Consider the following 25,006-nt stretch of genomic DNA (forward strand, 5'->3'; position numbering starts at 1 on the left):
TTAAACCAGTCAGCAGGAGGATGATGAAGAAGAGGTAGAGGAGATTTATAGGTTGCCCAACTCCAGAATGAATCTGGATGGCAAAGAGAGTATCTGAAACAAAAGAATTGACTGAGAAATGGGAATGTGGGTGGCAGAAACAGAGAAAAGTGTTGTCTACTAAAAAGTTTGACCTTACTCAGCTTGCTGACCCCGAAGAATGCCCCTAATATACTGCAGTTCCAATGTGAGATGAAATTATGCAGATAGGAGGTACACTCAGATAACAGATCTTTGGTATCAGTTATTAACTGTTGCAGTTGTGATAGCCTTATCAAAATATGGATCACCTTTAGATGGCAACAAGATATGGAAAACACTATCTCTTTGCTTTCATCCAAACTTTTGCAGCTCAGATTCAGTATGATAAATTCTACCTGTAGGTGCCCAACTAGGTACTGCAACCTGTTAGGTTCTACTTCTGAGATTTTGGTTAGTGACTCAGAGTTTTTCTAATGGGGTTAACCTGAAACTAAACCAGATCAGAGACAAATATTTTAAAAGCTTAAATCTCTCTGCAAACATGGCTTCAATTGAAAGAAGCCATTTTCCCCTCTCAGTTAGTGTCCTGACAAGTGCAGTATGAGAAATAATTATATTAATGGAGGATTACTAAGCATCACTTTTTCAAAGAAATGGCTGTGGTACTTTCATATTTTTAAGTAATAATAGGATATGTGCCCAAATAATAATGCTTCTTAATAAAAACTATCTTAGATGACTAACCAAGCTTTTCCTTGTATTCTCTATGAGACAGAAGAGGAGAGCAATGATATTTTGGGGGGGGGGAATTATTATCGATAAGAAGATATAGTAGCAAACATTTGTGAAACAGAGCCAATGCCACTGCTGATGGTGTTTCATCACCATCAACAGTGGCATTAACAGAAGAAGATGACCAACAGACAGCGTGATTTTTCAGAACACTAAGTTACAAAAGAGCATTCTGGGACAAGAACAAAGGATCTAAAAAGATCAGCTAACTCCAAAGATTCCTCAGCTATCAGAAATAAGAAGGAATAACAAGGCTTCCAACTCTCTCCTGGGTTGAAGGATGTGCACAGAAACACACTCAGCAAGATATGCCAATAAACTATGTTCAGCCATTGTAAACTATAATAATCTGTGTTTCCCACTGCCATTGTCTTTGGTGAAAAACCTCATTTTGTTAGTAGCCTACTGCTTAAGAACTATTTTTCCTGAGACAGAGGGAGGCTTTTTCCAGCTAACCATATAATTTTATTGCAGGTTTTTGAATGTATGATTGAACTAAGCCTACAGGCACTCTGACAAGGAATAGGAACAGCAGGTGTTGTCCCCTAGCAAGAGGATGCCCAGCTGGTGTTCAGCTGGCACATCTTGGCATGTTGTTTCTTTCTGTTGTGTTTCCCTTCCCACCTCCTTTCCTTTAGGAGAACAAGGCCATGCATTTTAAACTATACTCTTTACATCTAAAAGCAACAAGCAAACAGTATTTCACCAATAGTAGTTTAATATTGCAAGGAAAGATTAGGTGACAGTCAAGAACATTAGTATGGTATCTTTTTTTAAGGACATGATTTTTTTCTTAAAATTAGATAAATCAGGTGGGAGATTTTAAAAAGGAGGTAAAAAGTGAAAACAGTTCTGTTAACTGTACAATTCTAGAGGTTTAGGAATAGAAAACCAAAGATGTTTTAATCTCATCCACTCCCACAGTCTCTGCCATGCCAAGAGACTCATAAAGAACAGTTTATATGTTATGTAGCAGCAAATCCCAAATCCATCACAGGTTTTTTTAAGCATCTGCTTGCCTTTCTTGATATTTTTGGATGTACACTTTAAAAAATGCTTCAGTATATACCTAAAAACATTGTGCTTTATGTAATTTTAATTTTAAATCCAAAAAATATTGGACGTTTGTCCATGGAAGTCCCACCATAAAAACATTATAATTTCCAATGTAACATGAATATAAATATAAAGTTCTAAATATTTTTAAACTTTATGAGTGAGTTTTTATTTTAATATTCATGCTTAATTCAAATTAGGTCCTTCTGTGAACTCCTGCACATTACAATGCTCCTATGGGCACTACCAGGGCTGCAGTGCGGTTTTCATTACAGAGCAATATCAACTAACAATTTCCATGCTGTCATATATTAATGCAGGTTGTAAGATGCGTAAAACAGATATTGGCTTTTGCATATGTATCACTTGCTCGATCACGAGACTGATACAAAAATGGTCCCCCTACCCAAATGAGCATATTTGGAATGTATTTCCAAGTGTGAATAAGATTTGCCTTGCAATGTTTTTAAAGATCCTTTCAAACTTCTAAAACTCTTGTTTCCAGACAACACATCTGGATATTTAAAGACCAGAAACGTTTTACCGCAAGAACAGAACAGAACAGAATAGAATTGAATATGGGAGGAACCTTGGAGGTCTTCTAGTCCAGCCTCCTGCTCAACCGGGAGGACTTATATCATTTCAGATAAGTGACTGTCTAGTTCCTTCTTAAAAACTTCCAATGATGGAGTGCCCACAATTTCTGAAGGCAAGCTGTTCCACTGGTTAATTGTCCTCAATGTTAGAAAGTTTCCCCTTGATTCCAGGTTGCTTCTCTCTTTGATTAGTTTCCAACCATTGTTTCTTGTCCTGCCCTCTGATGCTTTGGAGAATAATTTGATCCCTCTTCTTTGGGGCAGCCCCTCAAATACTGGGATACTGCTATCATGTCGCCTCTAATTCTTCTTTTCTTTAGACTAGCAAACTCAAAACCTGCAGCCGTTCTTCATATGGTTTAGTCTCCAGGCCTTTGATCATCTTAGTTGCTCTTCTTTGGACTTTTTCCAAAGGCTCAACATCTTTTTTGTAGTCTGGTGACCAAAATTGGTTGCAGTATTCCAGGTGTGGTCTTGCTAGGGTTTAATAAAGCAGCATTAATGCTTCACATGTTCTTGATTATATGCCTCTGTTTCTACAACCCAGGATTGTATCAGCTTTTTTAGCTGCTGCTGCATACTACTGGCTCATATTCAAGTGATCAACCACTAGGACTTCAAGGTTCCTTTCTCCTTTCTCCTACTGTTTTTGAGCCAGGTCTCACCTAATCTGTACTTACACCTTTGATTTTTCCTGCCTAAATGTAAAACTTTGCTTTAAAACAACAATAAAATTCATTTTGTTGGATAGGACCCCTTGTTCAACTTTGTCAAGATCCTGAGCTTATTTTCTGGGATGTTGGCTATTCCTGCCAGTTTAGTATCATCTGCAAATTTGATGAGTTCCCCTTCTATTCCCTCATCTAAGTCATTTCTGAAACTATGGAAGAGTACTGGGCCTAAGACAAAGCTTTGTAGTACCTCACTGCTTATTTCTCTCCATGTGGATGTAGTACAGTTTGAGTACAGTTTGGTCAGCAGTTGTGTTTAAGAAGAGAGGAGCAAGGGTGATAAAGAATAATTTATCAAGGGCCTTATTTTCAGCTCATGTTACAAACAAGATTTAAGCCAGAACTTTCTTGATTCATTAGGAAAGCTTGCAGCTTTGGGAGAAGGAGAGGCATTTTACTATAATGTAGAGCAGAAGGTTTACAACTAGACAAATGTCAGCTTAATTTCCTGACTGAGACACATAACCTGTTACCTAAAACACTGAAGATGTGCTGCCAATCACTGACAACAATATTGGGAAAGAGGAACCTGTGATTAATTTACATGGAAAGGATTTCTTATCAGGACACCTCAGAGGAATCCAACCAGCCCTAGTACTTTTTCAGAATCCTCTATGTCTTCTTTACTCTCTCTTGGACTTAAAATATACAACCTCTTTGTGAATAAGTCTTTCTCTGTGGATTTGTTTCATCTGATAGTTGGCTTTGTTGTAGAGGCTGATTTCTCTGTTATCAGTGACTTATTGGTTCTTCTGCATTTTTTATTTTGTTCAATTTGTAGTTTGATGAATCAGTAAATAAAACTGCTAGTCACTATTCTAGAGGCATTGCAATAATTAAAAATATTTATTTCAAGAAAATATAAATTATAATTAAAATATATTGAGGTATCTCTTCCCAGTGTATAATAAAGTAGCCTGAAAAATATACATTAGGGAAAACATAGATCTTCTTTCATGTGTTTATGACATTCTGATGACTATTCTTACTTTTGTGGGTGATTGATAATTACATTTCTAAATTTACTTTGAAACTGACAATGTATTTATAGCTTGTTGGAAGTACATAGAATAAGTTGCATTTTTAAGATTTCTAAAAATGAGTGGCTTAGTATTTCATAACATAGCAGTTGTTAATCTTGCATCATGTAGCTGCATCAGATACCTAATAACCTGTCATTCAGTGTTAAAGAGAAAAACAAAGTACTACATTTTGTAAAACAATGAATAGATTAGAATAGAATACATGGAATAGAATAGGTTAGACTGGAAGTAATCTCCAATCAAAAAATTAGGCCTACTACCACACTGTTCTAAAAGTTTTTAGTTGGAGACGAGATATGTTTGCATTAAGAATGAATTTTCCCATCTTGCTAGACAAACACTTCAAATACAGCATTATAAAGTGTAGTAAATAGCTACTATTCTTGGAGTAAACCATTTCTCTGTGCTGATCATCCAACAGAACATGAGGTCTTATTGAGTGCCCTCAAAGTTTGCCACCTGTGTAACTTATACTGTAATATTTAATTTCAATCTGTTAATTATATACTCAATGAATTAAAAGGAGGAACTAATCAACCTCAAGTGTTTAGTAATCATCTATTTTGCTTCTCGGTAGGTTATTTTTCTGATTTCATTTAATATTTCCAACATTTTATTGCTCCTCTTATTGAAGCAGATGGGTGAGGTTGCAGCCTTTTGGTAACAGCAAGCTAGCACAGGCAACAATTTCTCCTACTTGATCTCTTATTATGACTAGCGCTACATATTAATGAGATTGAAATGTGCAGTTATAATAACATAACCAATAACATGAACTTGTCTTCACAACAAGAAGTTCCATAAAAAAAGAGCCATCTGTAATTAATATTGATTAATCTTTTTTCTACTTTCCATTTTCAATACTCTAAGTTACACTAACTAAATGCTAGAAGGTCAATAATTTTAAACTATGTTATATAAACATCACCTATTGAATTTTTTCACAAGAGCCATCTACTGGTAGGAATAAAACCAGTTTTCTCCAGACAGCAGTCATATCTGTACTGTATTTAATTGAGGGGGGGAGGAATCCCATCGCATTTTGTGGCAATTTCTTTCTAAGTCAACATGCATGGACCGCACGGTGCTGGTGTAGTAATTAAGAAATAATTCATTATTGCATTGGGGAAATCAGTCTGAAGAAGCAATTCAAACTCTAGTTGGTGGGAAGTCTTTGGTTAACCTCTTTATTTTAACCTCTCCCCCTACAAAATAACAGAGAAGCACATGTCAGAGACTCCTTTCAATAAGTCAGGTCAGTTCCATATAACTGTGCATCTGTTCTTGGTTTACCCCCTCATCTTCCTTCTGTCTCTTCCTCTCTTTAAGCCACATTTGAGTGCGGCACCTAATGCATTATGTAAGAAGCACTGCGCCAGCTTGCTTACCCAGTGCAGAGGTCCAATGCAGACCTTGGCGGCAAGGAGAGGGACGGTGGGATCCGCAGGACGTAGCTTTGCACATTCTCTGAGCACTGAGACAGCATGAGCAGACTGGACAAGGGAGGAAGGAGAAACAAAAGAGGCAAAGGAGAAGATGGTCAGACAATGCTCAATAAGATGCACAAAGCTTATTTATGCTAAATGCTTCTTCTTCCAGAGGATGAGGGCTGCCTATAAATGCTTAATAAAATGAAAAAAAAATGAAATGTGTTTCTTGTTACCTGAATATTGAGATTTAGAATGGCTCTCAAAGCACATCTTTTGTTTTTGACGTCTTCTTGCCTCCTGACTCCCACAGATCAGTGGGTGTTCAGATGAAGTATGAACTTCTAAACATCTAATAAAAGACCTAATAATATAACACAGAGTTACCACTGCATCTATTCAGTGGTAACTCTGTATTATATTATTAGGTCTGTTTTACAGCAGGCCCCTAACAAAGGAAGAGCTTCAGTTGTATGGAAAAGCATTGGCAATAGGTAGGATTTCTGCAATATCGGTTTATTTACAAATGTAAACATAGGTAGTCCTCGACTTACAATAGTTCACTTAGTGACCATTTGAAGTTACAACAGCATTGAAAAATGTGACTTATGACCATTTTTCACAGGTATGACCATTGCAGCATCCCCATGGTCATGTGATTTAGATTTGGATGCTTGACAACTGACTCACAATTAGGACGATTGCTGTGTCCTGGGGTCATGTGATCACCTTTTGCAGCCTTCTGACAAGCAAAGTCAATAAGGAAAGCAGATTCACTTAACAACCGTGTTACTAATTTAACCACTGCAGTGATTCACTTAACAAACATGACGAGAAGAATCATAAAATGGGGCAAAATTCACTTAACAAATTTCTCCCTTAGCAACATTGATTGGGCTCAATTAATGGGCTCAATTGTGGTCATAAGTTGAGGACTTGCTCTATTGAGAGTGAAACAACAGGTAGGTATCCTAACAAGTTACAACCTGGAGCTAAAAAATAAAATGGTATTTGTGTCCTAGACTAGTCTTTCTTAACTTTGTTAACTTTAAGATTTATGGATTTCAATTCCCAGAGTTCCTTGTCCAATATGCTGCCTGAGGAATTCTGGGAGTTAAGTCTGCACATCTTGAAGTTGCCAAGGTTGAGAAACACTGTCTTGGACCCTCAAGACACTGTGCTAAACACTCAGGAAAGAGAAACGTGATCTACAGCAGTGCCCACAACAAGGGGTGGGTTCCAACTGGCACTACTGTGGTTTGCTCCTGTGCATGTTTTGCGGGCACACATGCGCATGCACAGTGCAATTAAAAGTGTTCTGTGCCAGTGCAGAACTGAAAAACAAGATGGAGCCGCCGACCGGGAAACTAGTTCGGGGGCGTGGCAGGCTTGGGTCGCTGCTGGTTCCAGTGACCCAGGCTGCCAAACCACTACCGGTTCGGCCAAACCAGTAGGAACCCACCACTGCACATAACATATGGTTAATAGGTCATTATGGTGGCTGTGATGATGCAGTCAAAGCTCCACTGGTTTTTTTTTAATGTTAATTGTGATGAGGAGATAAGAAACAGTTGAAGGTATAATTGCACCATCGCAGCACTGCCACATAGGCTTGTTTGATCATACTCTGAGGATACCCTAGTGGTCTACTTACACATCCTCCAAGTAATGTACAATATCTACACAATACATAAACAGAGCTCCCTTTTCAAGCTAGGTACAATATTCAGACCAGTTCCTCTCTTGCTGGATGCAACACAAGTCTGCAAAATATTTTTTTTTCTAAAGTAGGAAGTCCTCTTTCATTTGTAGTCATGAATTTATAGTATTGATTTCTCAATACTAGAGATGAGAAGATGGAGCTATAAAAGCAGCAAGTAAAGGAACCAGAAAATCTTTAAAACGTTTGACAGTGAAGCACAAGAAAGATGTCACTGTGAACTTTATGGCAAAAGATTACATGGCATAAAGGACCACATACGAAATGGTGTCCTATCTTACCCAGTTAAAAAAAAGAAGCATACACTTATACTGTATATCAGTGAATATCAAAAATCCGTACTATGTACCAGTAAATGTCATAAATGATCCCCTTGGAGCTTATCAGTATGTCACAACAAACACTATTGATTCTAAACAAGCAAAATTACTGCTATTATAACATGTTTGTTTTTTTGTTAGCCACTCAGTCACCAAAGCAACTGTAAGGCTAAACAAGAAAATAAGGATTAAAAGCAGAAATACAACAATGTATGAAACAGATACAAGGTACTATGTCAAGGAACAAAATTAGCATTTAAAAAGCAATCCCCATGGAGGTTATAAATCACTCTTTCCCAGCTTCTGCCAGAAAAGCTAAAAGTCATTAGGGTAAGGGGCTGTATGGATTGAAGGAGGGCTGCTATTCCAAAGAACTGAGGCACTTACAAAAATATGTGTGTCTCTTGGACCTACAAAGGAGTATCACTTCATAGTTGGGATCTGGTCCATAGTAATCCTGCTGGATCTTACTGACTGGCCATAAACCACTGGAGTAAGGCAGTCAGATCCCCAGCCATACATTGCTTTATAGATGAATACTAAAACCTTGAACTAACCTGGAATGAAATGGTAACCATTGCAACTTATGAAGTAGAAGTATTGCATGGGTAAACTAAGGTATGTCCAAAACTACTTATATCACTGCATTTTGGGTGACGTGAAGCTTCTAACTGATCTTCAAGAACAGTACAGTACATTACAATAACTCAAAGAATGGATAAATCAAATAATGGCTAAGATTTATCCTAATCTCCCTTGGATTAGGAGAAGGGCCTCCTAATCTAAAAAAGAGCATAATTGGCAGACCAAATGTACCGTATTTTTCTGAGTATGAGACGCACCTTTTTTCCTCAAAAAAGAGGCTGAAAATCTGGGTGCGTCTTATACATTGAATACAGCATTTTTGGCCTCCTGAAGCCACACCCCCTTCACAAAAATGGCCGTGCATAACCTTATGGAGGCTTCCAGAGAGCTCCTGGGGGCTGGGGAGGGCAGAAATGAGCAAAAAATGCCCCCCCCAGCAGCACTCTATAAGCCTCCATAAGGCTATGCATGCAATTTTTTTTAAAAAGAAAAACGGGCCGTTTTCGCAAAAAACTGGCCATTTTTTGCTCATTAATGCTGCTTTGACATTATACTCAGGCCTGAATCCTCATTGAAAAGAAGAGGTTGGCAACTGGTCAAAACGTATCTAGTGCTGCTGAGTAAAGCAATGCCTTCTTGAGGTATTGTGCTGCTTCTAATAAGGCAAGGTAAACTACCTCCACTTTCACATGTGGGAAGAGTTTACCATCATGCAAACCCATCATGCAAACCCAATTCTGAGGAGTTTCTCAAAACTCATGAACTCTTTACAAGTAATCAATCAAGTCTCTACTGTGGCCAACTCAATAGGACCTATTCAGCTGAAGTCCAGCTCGGAGTAGCTCTTAGTGATTTTATTCATCAGATCAATAGAATATTCTTCACAGTGGTCCTTAAGAAGTTTTTCCTCCTCTAAAAGGGTCCAGGCAATGCTTTGCTATCTCTATACAGGAAAGGAATTAATAAATTATGTGCCATGTGGTACTTCTTAGCCTTGAATGGGTTGAAATCAGATCGTTTCATATTATCCAGTTATGAATGCCATCTGCTTGCCTAAACTGCTTTCCAAGCTTCAAGTTCAGACATTCACAATTCACATCCCAAGAAGGAGAGCAGCCCCTCCTTATTTGTGCCCTAGAGCTCATAAGAATCTAGAGAGTTGGGATCAGCAGATAAACAGACCAATAACTGTATTTAAATACCCGGTCATTAAATTTACTTAACATACTTAATGATTCTCAAATGAGTACTGAGATTTACCTGGAATTTCTGACTAAATCCCAAATTGCAAATGCTGGCAGATTTTAACTTTTTAAAGTGACTCACAAGAATATTAAAGTATATAACTATAAATGGTACATTTACAGATACAAACATATCCAGGACAAACTACAGGAATGCATGGGTTTCCCTTTATACACTGGAGTTAGTCTTGTGCGTCAATCCCCTTGGTTGGGTTAATGTGCTCTCCACATTCTGCTTTGAGTATCTATAAATCCTGTTCTGATTTGCGGCCAGATAGTGGTGTCCTGATTTAGAATGTGCCTTCTTAGAATATGATAAGCAAAGTTACTAGTTAAACCCGTAAGCTTTGTTATCTTCCCACTTTCTTAATAGTTCCAGCAGTAGGAAACCATCTACCAATCCTGACATTACCATGCATTATTAATAGTTTTCCCGTCTTGCTTTTTTAAGGTCCACAAAAAGCAAGATAGAAATAAAATCAACTTGTTCGAGCTCTGGTGCTAGAGAAGGCTGGTGCTGTGTATTCCTTGGATAGCAAAGATGACTAACAAGCAAGGACTGGAGCACATAACATCAGACATGTCACTAGAAGACAAAATCACAAACTGCATCTCACTTACTTTGGCCATGTCATGCAGGGGAATTCATTGGAGAAAGCAATTATCTTTGGAAGAGGAGCAGTAAAAGGGAACCAGGCCATGACGGTGACTATACACCGGTGATGCCTGTTAAATCAGTCTTTACTGGGCAACCCTCCAGCCCATTATCTACCAGCTTGTTTTGAAACCCTTTGCTGGGCATCTCTTTCACCCTGCAGGTACTAAGCAGCCAGTGCATATCCTGTTTGCTCACTTTCCAGACCGGAAGAAAGTATGGGGTTCAAGGCAGTCCCAGGTAACCAACTGACATAGGATTCATCTTGCTCCCTCTGATATACCTGAGAGTGCTGCCACCCAGCAACATGGGCAGGGAAGTTCAGCAGATTGCTCTTTCTCTTAAATTGCCATTGGTTAAGGGGAAAAGTTACTCTAAACACAAGATCAAGTTAAACTTGTTTCAATCGTGGGCTGAGAATAAAATGAAGCCATCATCAAAAACACACTGCGGAGTAAAAGAGATTGCCTGGAAATGCTCATACTGTGCTTTATAAGTAGGAAAAGCGGAGTGAGGAAGTTGGCAAAATGTGCCTATCCTTGGAACTATCACATATGTGATAATAGAGGGATAAGTGCCAGGAAAAAAAAGATAAGGTGAACAATACTATTCTGAAATCTAATTGTTTCTTTGCTTTCCCACCTCCTCAGTTATTTAGCTCACATTATATCATAACCCTCCCTCCCCTTCCAAATCTTCTAAATATTCGATTTGTTCAGCCTTCATTGGAGGGTTTTGAAAGCTCGCTCCATTCTGAAGATCTTTTTTCCTTTGTGATGGGAGGAAGTCTGCAGTTTTAGAATTTGTTATCCTTCTTTTTCATCTATTGTGTGAGAGGGAAAACCTATTTTCAGCTATGTAAGTTGCATGAGCTTCAGGAATAAAGGAAATGTTTTGTAAACACACAAAAAATCTTTCTTTATATCCAAATCAACTCGATGAAGCCATTTTTAATCGGCTTCTATGACACTCAATTCCAACTGGGCTGATCAATATATGTACATGTGTGTAATATATTGTATGTGCATATGATCTTGTCTGATACTAGAATGAGTGAAAGACAATCATATACAGTATGAGCTATAAATTAGAATAACAATAATAGAGTACACTCTATTGTGCAGGGTCTAAATAATCAGATAATTAAAATGTTTGTATTCTTCCGTCAGACTGTGGGTGGAAAGTACATGGTTTGCAAAGTTCACTGCAAGATAGTAATAATTAGACTTATTAGTGATTAGACTTTAAACCACAGAAGAATCTCAATACAGTACAAGGTTTTTTAAAATCTAGATACGGCTTCCATATTAGGATCCCTCTGATTAATGATGAGATGGATTTTGTCAATTCATTTTTAAAATCAAACATTCCTCTCAATTTTGGATTGCAATGCTTGCTTTTAATTTGTCACATCACACCTGAAATTCCTACCTCCACAGTAGTTGAAAAAAGAAAAGTGGCCTCACTTGTAGCAAGGGATTTGATAGTTTTTGTCTTTTTTTTTTTTTTAAAAAAGGAAGAAGTCTGCTGGATCTGATTAAAAAATCTATGTCGGCCAATATTCCATAGTAGCTAACAGCGATGGCTCTATTAAGAAATAAGTAGGTCATGTGGGCAAGAGCCATTTCAGCTTCAAAAACTAGTATTCAGAGATATATTGCTTTTCATTCAGAGGACACCAGGAGGTCATAGTTAATAGTAGCCACCTTTGCAATATTCTGCCCCTAGAGGCATCCTCAAAATGTCCTTAAACTAGGAAATCTGGGCGTTATAATCCAAGAAATTCAGAAAGATTTTAGATTAGAAAGAAAGATGGGAATGTATGTACATTGATTATATACACCTCATTACGATATCATATTTTGGTTAATGTCAATATGGTTTTGGTACGGATTTGTCACTACATGTAGCTGATGGGAACAAACAAAATGACTAGTGAATCCATTTTAATGCTCTTTGTTAAGCAACCACAAGACCCGTGCATAATTTGCGCATTCTAATGTAAAGAAGTCCTGATACTCCATATTCGTTCTTCAACTCACAGGCTACAATCCAGGCACTGCAGCAATGGCTTTAGCTGGATCACAATGATTTTGCTGATTTTTTTTTCCAGGCAACTTTGGAAATCTCCATGTGGCGTGCAGCTTTAAAGATGAATCTCCCTCTTTATTATACATGCCCCTGGTCTTCTTGCAAAAATATTGGGCTGTATCTTCTGATCTAACTGAACTTTATACGTCTGTTGATTTAAGATTTGGTTACAATCTTAACGTCTTTCCATGCTTATGCTATTTCAGGAGCTTTCTAAAACCTTTGCATCCTTCGGGGCTCCTGACTGCAATGCAAAGACAAATGTTTCTTCTTTTTTCCCCCCATCGGGTTACTTAGCAACCGCAGTAAGCTTTTGTAAGGAGAGTAACAGAAGGAGCATCCCAAATCAAACCCCACCCTTGCTGTTGCGGCACTGAAATTACACATACACACCCCTTTAATGGTGTAGAAGACTCTTGAAAGACTGTAAACATCAAGATAGATAGTTTGTTATGCATTATGATCACCTTTTTGAGCAATTTCATTTCTGCCATAGACATCAATATCATTGTGGTTCTTGATGATGATGATAACAATACTGTATATGTAGCTGATGCTTCCTGTGTATGTTAACAATGGCAAAAAATGAACTTGGGTGTACAGCAACACAGGTAGTACTTGACTTACCACAGTTCATTTAGTGACTGTTAGAAATTACAATGGCACTGAAAAAAGTGACTTATGACTGTTTTTCACACTTACAATTGTTGCACTCCCCCCCCCCCCCGGTCTCATGATCAAAATTCAAATCTTGGCAACTGATTCATATTTCTGAGGGCTATAAGATCCTTGGATCATGTCATCACCTTTTGTGATCTTCTTACAAGCAAAGTCAATGGGGAAACCAGATTAATCTAACAACAATATTACTAACTTAACAAATGCAGTGATTTGCTTAACAACTATGGCAAGAAAAGTCATAAAACGGAGCACAATTCACTTAACAACTGTCTTGCTTAGCAACATAAATTTTGGGCTCGATTGTGGTCGTAAGTTGAGAACTACCTATATGGATTTTAATAGGGGGGAGTGAATCCAACGTTCCCTGTTCCAGCCCTAAACCTGTATATAGTCTAGGTCCGGTGCCCCCAACCTCTGGTCTATGGACTGGCACCACTTCTGCAGGATGCCAGCAACTGGGCTACAAAAACAAGCAAAGCCCCAGGATGCAGGCAGCTGGCGAAACCACACCCCATCCGGTCCATGGAAAAACCTCTCTCTACAGAACCAGTCCCTGGTGCCCAAAAGGTTGGGGGCCACTGGTCTAGGTTTAAGCATGGGTGATAAAACTCAGGTCAAATTGATTTAATTACCAATTCTAATCTAATAGGTGGGAAGTTGTGGGTTCCCACAAGTGAATTACAACACTCAGCATCCCACTCACCTCACTTTCTAGAATAGGAGCTTGAAGTCAACAACATATGGAGAATCACAGAATTCTCCAGAATCACAATATATGGATTTCTGGGGGTGCGATGGCTGAGCTGTTAACACCCTGGACTTGTTGACTGGAAGGTTGGCAATTTGAGACCAAGTACTGCCTGATGGAGTAATGACTTATCCCAGCTCCTGCCAACCTAGCAGTTTCAAAGCATCTAAATCCAAATAGATAAAAAGGTAGCATTTTGGTGGGAAGATAACAGTGTTCCATACACCTTCGTTGTAAAGTCAGCAGGCCACATGACCATGAGAACCTCTTCAGACAGCACTGACTCATCAGTGTTGTCTAAAAAGGTTCTCATGGTCATGTGAATTGGAGATGAGCACCATCCCCTAGTGTCGGACACAACTAGCAGGGGAAACTTTATCTTCATCTTTTTTTTTAACTTTTGTTATTTCCAGTTGGTCTTGGTTCCTAGTGACTGCAGTTGCTTGGCAAGGCATTTTCAGAAGTGGTTTGCCCTTGCCTCCTTCCTAGGGCTGAGAAAGTGTGACAAGCCCAAGGTCATCCAGCTGGGCTTTTTGCCTAAGACGAGACCAGAACTCACAGTCTCGCAGTTTCCAACCTGGTGCTTTAACCATTATACCAAACTTTCTTGCTATATATACCTTTCCAGTGAATGTGGGTGTGCATACATGCACACCTCTATCAGGAGCTGGGGAATAGACCTCATGAATCTGCTACAGTGTACTCTATCCATGAAAGCATACGTCATAATAAATTTGTTAGATTTTAAAGCTGTTTTTGCAAAAATTCTATTGCAGTCTTTGAATACCAACGTGCTCTGTCAAACTGTATTAAATTTCAGTGGAGCTCCTCAATTTTGTATAACACTATATTTTTTTAATAAGACCAGGAGTTGAAAGTGAAATAAACAGAGGCAATAGATTGCAGAGAAACCTCATGGTACTTTTTCTGTGGAATATTCGTTGCCAAAATTGTAATAGCATGGCAAACATCAGCTAGGAACTGTTTGATTCTCTCACCCACGCAAAGCCTTCAAGTAAACAAGATATCGGCAAGAGCAGAGCATCTATTTGCAAATTCTCCTCTTCATGTTGCCCAGAAAATATTTCAGGAGTCAGTTGAATGAGGCTGTCTTCTTTGCTGTCTTATTAAGACACATTGACAGAGAAGCAGCAGTACTGCAAGCATCAGATCCTATGTTATCAATTAGAGTGGATAATGCTAAACATCAATATAGCACAAGACAAGGTCCATCTTATTCATCCATTTTCCCACAGTGACCAGCTAGATGCTCCTTCAAAGGTCTCAAGTAGAACAGGGGAGTAAACCCACTATAACTCCCATATTGATATTAGAATATGGAACCAGTCTCCTGAAGGTAACAATTATGCCATCATATTGCTACCAATACAGAGGTAGTATTCAGCAGGTTCTGACCAGTTCTGGAGAACCAGTAGAGGAAATTTTGAGTAGTTTGGAGAACCGGTAAATACCACCTCTGACTGGCCCCTCCCCCATCTATTCTCTGCCTCCCAAGTCCCAGCTGATCGCGAGGAAATGGGAATTTTGCAGTAACCTTCCCCTGCCATGCCTACCAAGCCACACCTATAGAACCGGTAGTAAAAATATTTGAATCCCACCACTGTACCAATAGCATTAACCTTGTGATGGAATGCAGTAAGGAAGTGGATGCACTCCAGAGGAATAAAAGGCAACTTAGTCCAGATATTATGTGTGAGAAAAAGAGAGTGAAAACAGCCCTTCCCTAATAGTTCACAGAGTATTTTATAGATAGTGGAGTCCACAGTTTGGCAAGATTTTGTCTACAGATGTGAAACAATAAAGAATTAAGTTGGAAGGAATCAACTTGTATTTTGGGTCTGACAATCCTCTATGAATTTGTCCTGTCCCATTTTAAAGATAAACTGGTATTATCATTTCATCTATGTAGTAGTTTATGCTCTGTGAGAGTTTTTTTCACCTTTTCTCAATCCCCAACTATTCAGTTGTTCTGATGACCCTGGATTTCAATGTGATTAGAAAGAAGAAAAGCTGCTTGACAATACTGTGTATCATTTTATAAACATCTATGGTATCATCTCGACTTTTACTCATTTTTATCTGAAACGAAACAGCATTAGATATGTAGTTTCTCTGCTGCGATGTCCAAATTTAACAACCAGAAATCATGAAGGGAATTAGAATGAGACAGAATTAAAACATTACCAAATTGGTGGGGTTGATGTTTTTAGAGAACAGGGGACCAAGTTAGAAATATTCACGTCTGCTCTGCCTCCTCAATTTCACACTTCTAAGCAAGCTTTACCCTTCCTGAGATTGTGCTGCTTGTCAATCATCCACAAAGTTGCAAATTATTTGGGCTCTTCCTTCCCTGAAAGATGCCAGTTAGTTCTGCTGACCTGCCTTTTCTTGTAGCCCTCCCCCTTTTCCTTCTTGCTAGCACCCTGTCTTCTCACACAGAATCACTGGATTTTTTTTTAAGGAGAAATCAGGGAAAAAACCCTATAACAATAACTACTGGTTCCAATTTGTTGGAAATGAAATGTTATCTATTTCTCCACCTTGGGTACATCCAGGTTATGTAATAGTCCAGCCGGTGTCTTCCTGAATTAAGCAGAGGAAGAGAGACATGATATGTAAAGGAAGAGTCCTTGACAGAAGACAAGTACCCTACTCAGTATAACTGGGCAAGCTTTCCTTTGCTAGCAAAGAAGAAGAGAATATCCTTGACACTGTGTACAACTGAGAACACTGGAAGTTGAGTCACGGCAACGGGACTTCTTTTTCTTTTTGGTTTCACTACTTCCGAGAATGGAGCTTCTTGGAAAAGCAGCGAAAAGTTTCAAACCAAAAAGAAAGAGAAGTCCAGTTGCCATGACTCAACTTCCAGACAACAATACTGGATGGTTGAGAATCTTCATTGACGCAGCTGAGAACAATTTATTATGCTGATAAAGTAGGGATCACATTCTTTCTGCTTAAGGTATTATGGGTTGGGCACATGACCAACAACTACTATTAAAAATACAACTTATCATTATTCTTAAGGTAAAGGTTCCGCTCACAAATATGTGCTCGTCATTCCCGACTCTAAGGGGCGGTGCTCATCTCCGTTTTAAAACTGAAGATGTCTCCGTGGTCATGTGGTTGACATGCCTAAACACCAAAGGCGCACAGAACGCTGTTACCTTCCCACCAAAGGTGGTTCCTATTTTTCTACTTGCATTTTTACATGCTTTTGAACTGCTAGGTTGGCAGAAGCTGGGACAAGTAATGGGAGCTCACTCTGTTACGCGGCACTAGGAATTCGAACCACTGAACTGCCGACCTTTCTTATCGATAAGTTCAGCATCTTACCCACTGAGCCACCACATCCCTGTTCATTATTCTTATTATTGCTATTTATTATTCTAATAAGAACAGGAATAGCATCTATGAGTAGATAATCTTAAAAAGGTTATTTTACAGTTTTACTGTGTCACTATTATTGTTCTCACCAAAAGTGATTTTACTTTTCAAAGGCCCACCGATGAATTCATAAAGAAAACAAATTTGAACTTTGTTATTAATTTGCCTCATTATTTCATTTCTATTTCTCAAATATGTTTGTATATTGTGATTCAAAACAACTGACTGATTTCTCATTCAAATAAAATGAATATTATCTGGATCTTGCTGATATTGACTTTCCGGCTAGCTCTGGAACACTAATATGAAGAGATTTAACAAAATAGCTTTAGGATTCCTTATAGGCATATTACTGCATGCATCAGTGGTCATGATGCTGGGATGATCAGAGTTGCAGTTTAGTGCACTTGGAAGATGCTAGTCAGAATTCCTACAATTGGGATCAGCAACTCAGTCATTAAGCAAGTGGTCACTAAGTGAAGCCTTGACTGTGCTTATGATCTTACTTCAGCTTTCCTTTGCTTTAAAGACCTATGGAGGTTGTAGGTGTGAGGATTGGTTGTAAAGTTATTTTTTCATCACAGTTATTTGTCCTAACTGTGAATGGTTCCTAAATGAGACAGTTGAGAAACAGTGTATGTATGTACTCTAAACAAGTGGCTAGCTGAAGCTGGGCCTGGAAGAAGGATTTAACAGTCTCTCTCTCTTTGACTTTTAATGCAGTATCTATTGAAAAATACATGGATGTTATCTCTTAGAATGATACATTTATATAGGTACTCTAGGTAGGGTAAATCTTGGTGATCATCTAATCAACCTCAGTGGTCAACTCAGCAATACTGGATATCATCTTTGACAGTTGATGTCCACTTCTTTTTAAATATTTCCAGTAATGGATTGCTCATCATTCTCCAAGCTAGCCTGAATCAAATAAAAAAACTGAAGGTCATGGTTAATTTGAGCATAAAGAACAAGTGCTTAGTAGCTCTGCCTCTAAGCTGTGTTTGTTGAACAGGATAATAGAAAGGAAGAGAAACATATTTCTCTAGGCTTGGTAAAATCAACTGGTAACAAGGCTACTTTCTTTTCACATTTTTGTGCCTTCCGTTGTGTCTTTTTTTGGTGTAAAATAAAGATTGCATTGAAGTTTTTAAGTTTTATATTAGTTTAATTAAGTGTTTTTTTTCTTTCTAGCTGTCTGATTTGTATTTGTATTTAGAGATTACAGTTGAATACAAAATGTAATAGTTATACACATGCCCTGTGGACCCTATAATACAGTGACAGTTCTTCTAAGTATGCTGGAGATCAGAAAAAATCCTTAGCATACTTAGCAGTATTTTTAAAAAGATATGATTTTATCCACACATTTGCATTTGGCTTATATACATACATACCTCAAACTGTTCTCTTTTGCAGTAAGCAATGTTATGTAAAGGCAAAAGAAGACAAGAGATTATAGAAAAAATAACTAAATCTAGTTTGTAGCAATATTAATCTCTGTAACTCTCAGTATCTTCCTATCATTATCAACCATTCTTCTCTCCATGATGTCCACACATTATGTCTTATGATGTCTTATATTGTTCTTTTCTCATTCAATGACCAATGGATGCTGGTTGGGAAGGTCATAAATCAGGATCCCATGATGGCAAGACACTGCAACTATCATAAAGGTGAGCCAGGTGCCAAGTGCCTAAATTCAATCATGTGACCATGGGAGTGGTGCAGTAATCATAACTTCAAGAATGGGTCATAAGTCACTTTTTCCAAGGATGTGGTAATTTACAACCATTGTTAAATGAGCAGTTGTAAGTCAATGACTATTTGCACCTGTACGGAAAATAGAATATCCACAGAACCTAAACTAGAAATTAGAATGACCTAAAAACACCATTGGACACAAAAGTTGCTATGCATTAAAAACCTCCCTAGGAAACAGTCTGATCTATCTTCTTGACTAATAGAGAACTGTGCTAGTCCATGGACAGGTTTGAGCCACCAGAACAACCATCAGTATGAGACAAACATAGGGTTCTCTCTTGAGGCAAATCAGAACTAGACAGTCATAGCCTCTTCATTTCTAAGATGGTGTCAGCGGTGGGACTCACTTCCCTTCCCTACCAGTTTGCAAATGTGAGCACACACTTGCTTGCTTTGCTCATTCACGCCACCTTCTGCATATGTGCAGAAGGTTGCACATTATGTTGGGGCGAATGGGCGGAGCCTTCTGCAGCCGCCGTTACCAGTACGCCCAAACCGGAAATAACCGGCTGAATACCACCTCTGGGTGGTACCCTCTTTCAACCTTTCTGCTGCTTAAAAGATTCCACTTTTCAGTGGCCCTATTCTACTGAAAATACTGTGAGCTCTTAGTTGGGTTTCTCCCTCCTCACTACCAATGTGGAAGACAACCAGTACATAAATATAGCAATTATTAAGTTAGCTCACTACTAAACAATATTCAGCTTGGTCTCATGTTCTGCCCAGCTCTCTACTCTACCCCACATAATTATTTGACCTGGAAGAAACAATCTATTCACATGATGACATGGCCAAGGAAAAATATCACAGACTAAGATCTAAAGCTCATGGGTTACCTGAAGCTTAATTTGGATATATCAATATACATAGAGCTTGTTAACGACCACCTTGATATTTCATCAATCAGCTGATCAGCAAGATGGATTTCTATTAAGAGTTGCCTAGCAACAAGATGGACAGCAATTTTTTTTAATAAAGTTGTCATTTCAATAGCTTAATATTTTAAATGCAGTATTTTATTAAGTGAGAAATAAGCAGAATGGAATGCTGAATCAAAACAATTTTGTTTAGCAATGAGCATAATCTATATAGACCAAAAGATTCTCTGGTTATACTTGAAAGAATAAATTTATTTTCAAAATGTGAAGGTGTCTGGGGAAATTGAAGGACTCGTCAATCTGTTTCTGTGATAATCAAAGATTTATGAGTCCCATTTTCAGCACTACATATATGAAAGTAAACCTCAAATGTAAGATCTTGTTTTTAATAAAGTTTGGACTTGGCTGTGGTCCAGGACAATTAAAAAAAGATATTATGTGTTTAGTGGCTTTACCGGATAAGATTATCTTTGCTGATCATTCCCTTCCCCTAACTCTGAATCTCTAGAATCATGGTGTGCAGTAAAAATTGTAATTTTCACAGTTCTCCAAATTGTATCTCTCCCTCTTAAATGTAGTATGACTCTCTTAGTAACATTTTGGAAGTAGGATTGAAAGACTATCAGATAAAGGAGGACATTTTTTTTCTGCCAGAGTCTTTCATAGATAGAATTCTAGAATTGAAAAGCTGCACAAGGATAATCTAATTTAATGTTTCTCAACCTTGGCAATTTTAAGATATATGAATTTCATTGTCATGGTTGAGAAACACTGAGCTACTACAACCCTCTTCAATGTGCAGGAAAACCAATTAAAGTATTCATGAGAGGTAGCTATCTAGTTGTTCTTAAAAATCTTTAGATACCAAGATGTCACAACCTCCAGATTTAGACTTTTCTTTTGCCATGTACAGCTCTTACTATCAGGAAATTTTCTTTATATAGTCCTAATAATAATGCACAAATATAATGTCACTTAATTCTATGATATTTCATCAGTTTAGGAATCAGCCTGAAAAAGATCTAGATAGAAGAACATCTAAATGTTCTGGTTGATCATTAGGTAATTTTCATATATTGGCAAGGCTTTTGGAATCCCATTTTTTCAACAACAAAAGCAGAATATTTTTCTCCATTTAAGTTTGGCTGCTGAAATTTCAAGGACATAAGAAAACTGAAGGTGGATTATTATGAAACTTTTGGTAGATTTTTTTAAGAAGAAAAAACTTGGTTGCCTTGTGCCTTGCATTGAAACAGGTTTGTATTCATCATATTTTTAAAAAGTAATTATTTATCATTTTCTTTATTTCACACATTTTCATACTATATATAGTATAAATGTATAATGTGGGTATTCTCTGAGTATGCAGAACCTACTGCCTTACTTTTGGTTAGTTATTCTATCAGACATTCAATGCATCTATATTCAAAAAGAATGATCATTTTTACAAATTAGTACTATATTACATAGGAAAAACTTGAAAAGGGGAACAAACATACACTTGTATGATTTTAGCACTAATATTTCAAATTGCATTTTGTTTTCAAGTTCAGATAACAGCAACAATTCTATCTATATAATAGTCTGTTTGCTTGTTTAATCTTACCTTGCCACAAGCTGTCATGGCCAGAGCCAACTGGTACCAGAGATGAAATTCACCAAATGCAAGCTTCATTGCTCGTTCTAAACACTGGGGACCAAAAGTATCGATTATACATATGCATATACATATAACAGAGGTGGGATGCTGGGGGCTCTTAGGGGTTCAGGAGAAACTCTAGCTAAGACTCTGTGCTGTTCGGAGAACCCCCAAATCCCATTCTTGGCTGCCCCACCCACCCCACCCCACCCCTCCCAGGAGTCCTTACGTGCCCGTTTTGGGTGCAGGTAAGTACAGGGTGTGCACGGAGGCTTGGGGAGTGCAAAAAACGGACCTAACAGAAGTTCAGGAAGGCTGGAAATGGGCCCTTTTTTGACCTCCAGAGGGCCTCCGGACCCCGGGGAAGGCAAAAATGCCCCTCCCACTGTAGTGCAGGAGGCCAACTAGGTTACACCCATCATGGCCACACCTACCCAGCAACCAGACACAGAACTCCTTGCTAAACTTTTTGAAGCCCACCCCTGCATATACATATCAGAGGTGGGTTGTTGCAGTTTTGGCCCGGATCAGGTGAACCAGTAGTGGCAGTGGTGGGAGGCTCTGCCCACCTGCCCGGATGCTTCTGCACATGCACGGAAGTGTCACGATGGGCATGAGCGTGCACAAAAAAATCAGTAGTAAAAAAATGGAAACCCACCACTGATACATATACATATACAACAACAGAGAGGGGGGGAAGAGAGAGAGAAAGGGAGGGAGAATAAGCCTGAAGGAGGAGAGACACATTCCGATAGTGCAATGTTTTAGGGTTTTAAAAAAAAGCATGCATGAAGAAAGGGCTATCTGAGGTGGATTAAGTGCACAAATGGGATCCAAATAAAGTGTTTTCAGTGCCTACAATTATCCTTCATGCTATTGTTACAATACTTAGGATGCAAGTTTATATAGTTTTCTTCAAAGCTGGACTCTAGATCTCTCTTTAACAAAATTAACATCCAAAAATATTTCCAATAGATATAGCATATAATGCAGCATGGTAAATATAAACACAATATGATTTTGAGGGGAGGGGTTGTTAATGTTTACAAAATATTACAAATCTAGCAAAGGTATAAAACCTTCAGAGTCGGTTTAATGTTGGTTTAATGTTCCAAGTAACAGACCCATAGCAAGCAAAACTCCAAGGCAGATGAATTCCTCAAATAATAGCTTTATTGGAGATATCATATTGAAGAAATCTGGTGAAAACCGACTTTGAAGGTTTCCACGGTTTTCACCTAATTTTCCTCAACCCCAAACAATCAGTTATATGGTCCAATCAAAACACTCCCTGGTTGCCTAGTGACTTCATTCCTTCCACGGTCCAGGTGTGAGAATGTCCTTGGTTCCCAAAAGTAAGTATTTTATTTTGACTACAAAACCCAGGTATCTCTAATCCCCGCTCTCCCTATCCCTCAACTCTAGTGTGGCAACACTGAAGCTCAAAGATGGCTCCGGTCAGATCAGCTTCAGGCTTGACCCAGAAATACAAAATATATTTCACCTGGTATACCACCTGCATCCTCTCTTGGACCCGGAAACCCTTTTAGGCAGTCACTCACATTCTAATCATCTCACACAGGTTGACTATTTCAATGAGCTCTACATCAGTTTTACCCTGGAAGACAACTCAAAAGCTCCAACCTCTCCCGAATGTGATAATTCTGGTCTGCAAATTGTACTGGTTGCTATCTTGCTTCTACCCAACCAATATGAGCTGACAGGGTTGGCATGCTCCAGGTTCCTTCAATCAAATAAAGTCATCTATTAAGATCCAGGAAGCATATCTCTTCTCTGTCATGGCATCTGCCTTCTGGAGTGCTATTGCCTCTGAGAACCAGGTGGCTCTCACCCTGGTAATTTTCTGGAGAGCCTTAAAGACTGTTCAGTTAGGCCTTGGAGTGAAGTGGGTGGAACCTCCTGATGGTGGTATATGTTCTGTGGGGTTTGCTACAGTGGTGGGTTCTGGGTGGTATGGCCTGGTATAGCTGTACCGGTAGTAGCCGGGAGCAGCGACCACCATAACGGTACGGTGGCTTGTTTGGCCCGCCCACGTTCCATAGCTGTTTATAATGCGACCGGCCAATTGCACACATGCGCACAGCATGCGACACCTGCGCAACCTCCGCTGAGCAGCTGGATGTTGCAGGGCGGTGGCATGTGCATGCATGCTGACTAGGACGCCAGACCCCGTGCACAGCATACTAGTTGTGACAGGATCCGGAACCCACCACTAGTTTGCTAGATTCACTATCTCATCCCTTTCTTACTTTTCTAGTCTGGTTCATCTGTTGTATGGTTTTGTTTTTATTATTTTGTTTTACATTTTGCTTATTCTACTGTTGGGCCACTCTGTTGGGTGGCACTAAATAAATAAATGAATGAATGAATGAATGAATGAATGAATGAATGAATGAATGAATGAATGAATGAATAAATACCTCAGAAAGCATGACATACTGTCCTCTTCTGCCCAGAGTGATACTCAGAAGATCATAAACTGCTGATGTACTCTGAAGACTGATGGCTCGGTCATCTTTCTGATCAGGAGCCCGGCTGATTACTGCATCCTGGCTTGCCTGGGAATGAATTCAAATGTTTTAAAAGAGGACCAAAAGTATCTTAGAAAGGTCTTCAGCTCTTTTTATGGGCCAAACATTGCAGTAACTGATGTTTTCAAGACTATTTCAAAATGGCAGATTACAAACAGAAAGCCAGAAAACAGTACAGTATTGTCATATATTGGGGGAGCGGGGAGTGAACTCATAATAATAGTCGTAAAAGTCTTTTTGCCATGTCTGCTGTTCTCTGAACTGACATTCAAACATAATTATCCTGCCATTTAATCCTATTATTTCTTACTTATCTTTGCACATCATTTTAATGCAACACTTAATGTTCCCAATCTATGAGCCTTAGGGTTGTTTTATATTACAACAGTCCGATTCATGCTTGGTTTTATTCCAGAAATAAATAGAAACATAATATATCTGACTGGTTATATGCTCTATCTATACTCTAAAAATCCCTCAATCACAAAGAGGTCCAAAAATACCAATTATGTTTGAGCAAATGTGAAAGAAAAACCTTGCTGGATTAAATTCAGGGCCTAGTTGAATCCAAATTGTTGTTTCCAACAGCCTCTGGGAAACCCACATACAGGATGGAATATAACAACCTTCTCCCACTGCTATTCCTCAGCAACTGATACTCAGAGGCATCAGCCATTTAATATAATTTTAACATGGAGTGCAGAACTTATGACTCCTGAGCCAAAGGCAGAGATCAGACCCACCTCCTTCAGATGTTACTCTGTTCAAATGGAAAACAACTATACCTGTGTCTAAATTTATATTGTCCCTGGAAGGACATATCTGTCCCCCATGTGAATAATTACTTGGGATTTGTTTTCAATATGGGGCTGATGGCTCTGTTTAATTTCCGTTCATGGTTTTATTATTACTGAAAGTTGGCTGTAACCACTTTGGCAGTGAAATTTATCTGAATGGGTTGGTCATTTCTGCCAGCTCTGAGATATTTTGGAGGTCGCTTAGCTCAGCAAGAGCCAAGAAAATTAAAAGTGGAAAGTTTGTGTCTGGCTGTTTGC

At 38.6% G+C, this 25,006-nt stretch overlaps 1 protein-coding gene across 1 annotated transcript in view; it reads right to left on the reverse strand.

The window, feature by feature from the left end:
* Window positions 1–25,006, reverse strand: part of TTC7A (tetratricopeptide repeat domain 7A) — a 156,986-nt gene that overhangs the window by 95,342 nt on the left and 36,638 nt on the right. Inside the window, exons 9-11 of the mRNA XM_087717674.1 lie at window positions 23,841–23,978; window positions 21,367–21,450; window positions 5,628–5,732 (exon numbers count right to left, since the gene is read on the reverse strand). Coding sequence (XP_087573800.1) covers window positions 5,628–5,732; window positions 21,367–21,450; window positions 23,841–23,978 — 327 coding nt within the window. The remainder of the gene's footprint in view (window positions 1–5,627; window positions 5,733–21,366; window positions 21,451–23,840; window positions 23,979–25,006) is intronic.

The sequence above is a fragment of the Thamnophis sirtalis genome, unplaced genomic scaffold (genome assembly GCF_051295495.1).
Source record: "Thamnophis sirtalis isolate CommonGarterSnake01/CBP01778 unplaced genomic scaffold, rThaSir2_p1.2 scaffold_6, whole genome shotgun sequence".
Lineage (NCBI taxonomy): Eukaryota > Metazoa > Chordata > Lepidosauria > Squamata > Natricidae > Thamnophis > Thamnophis sirtalis.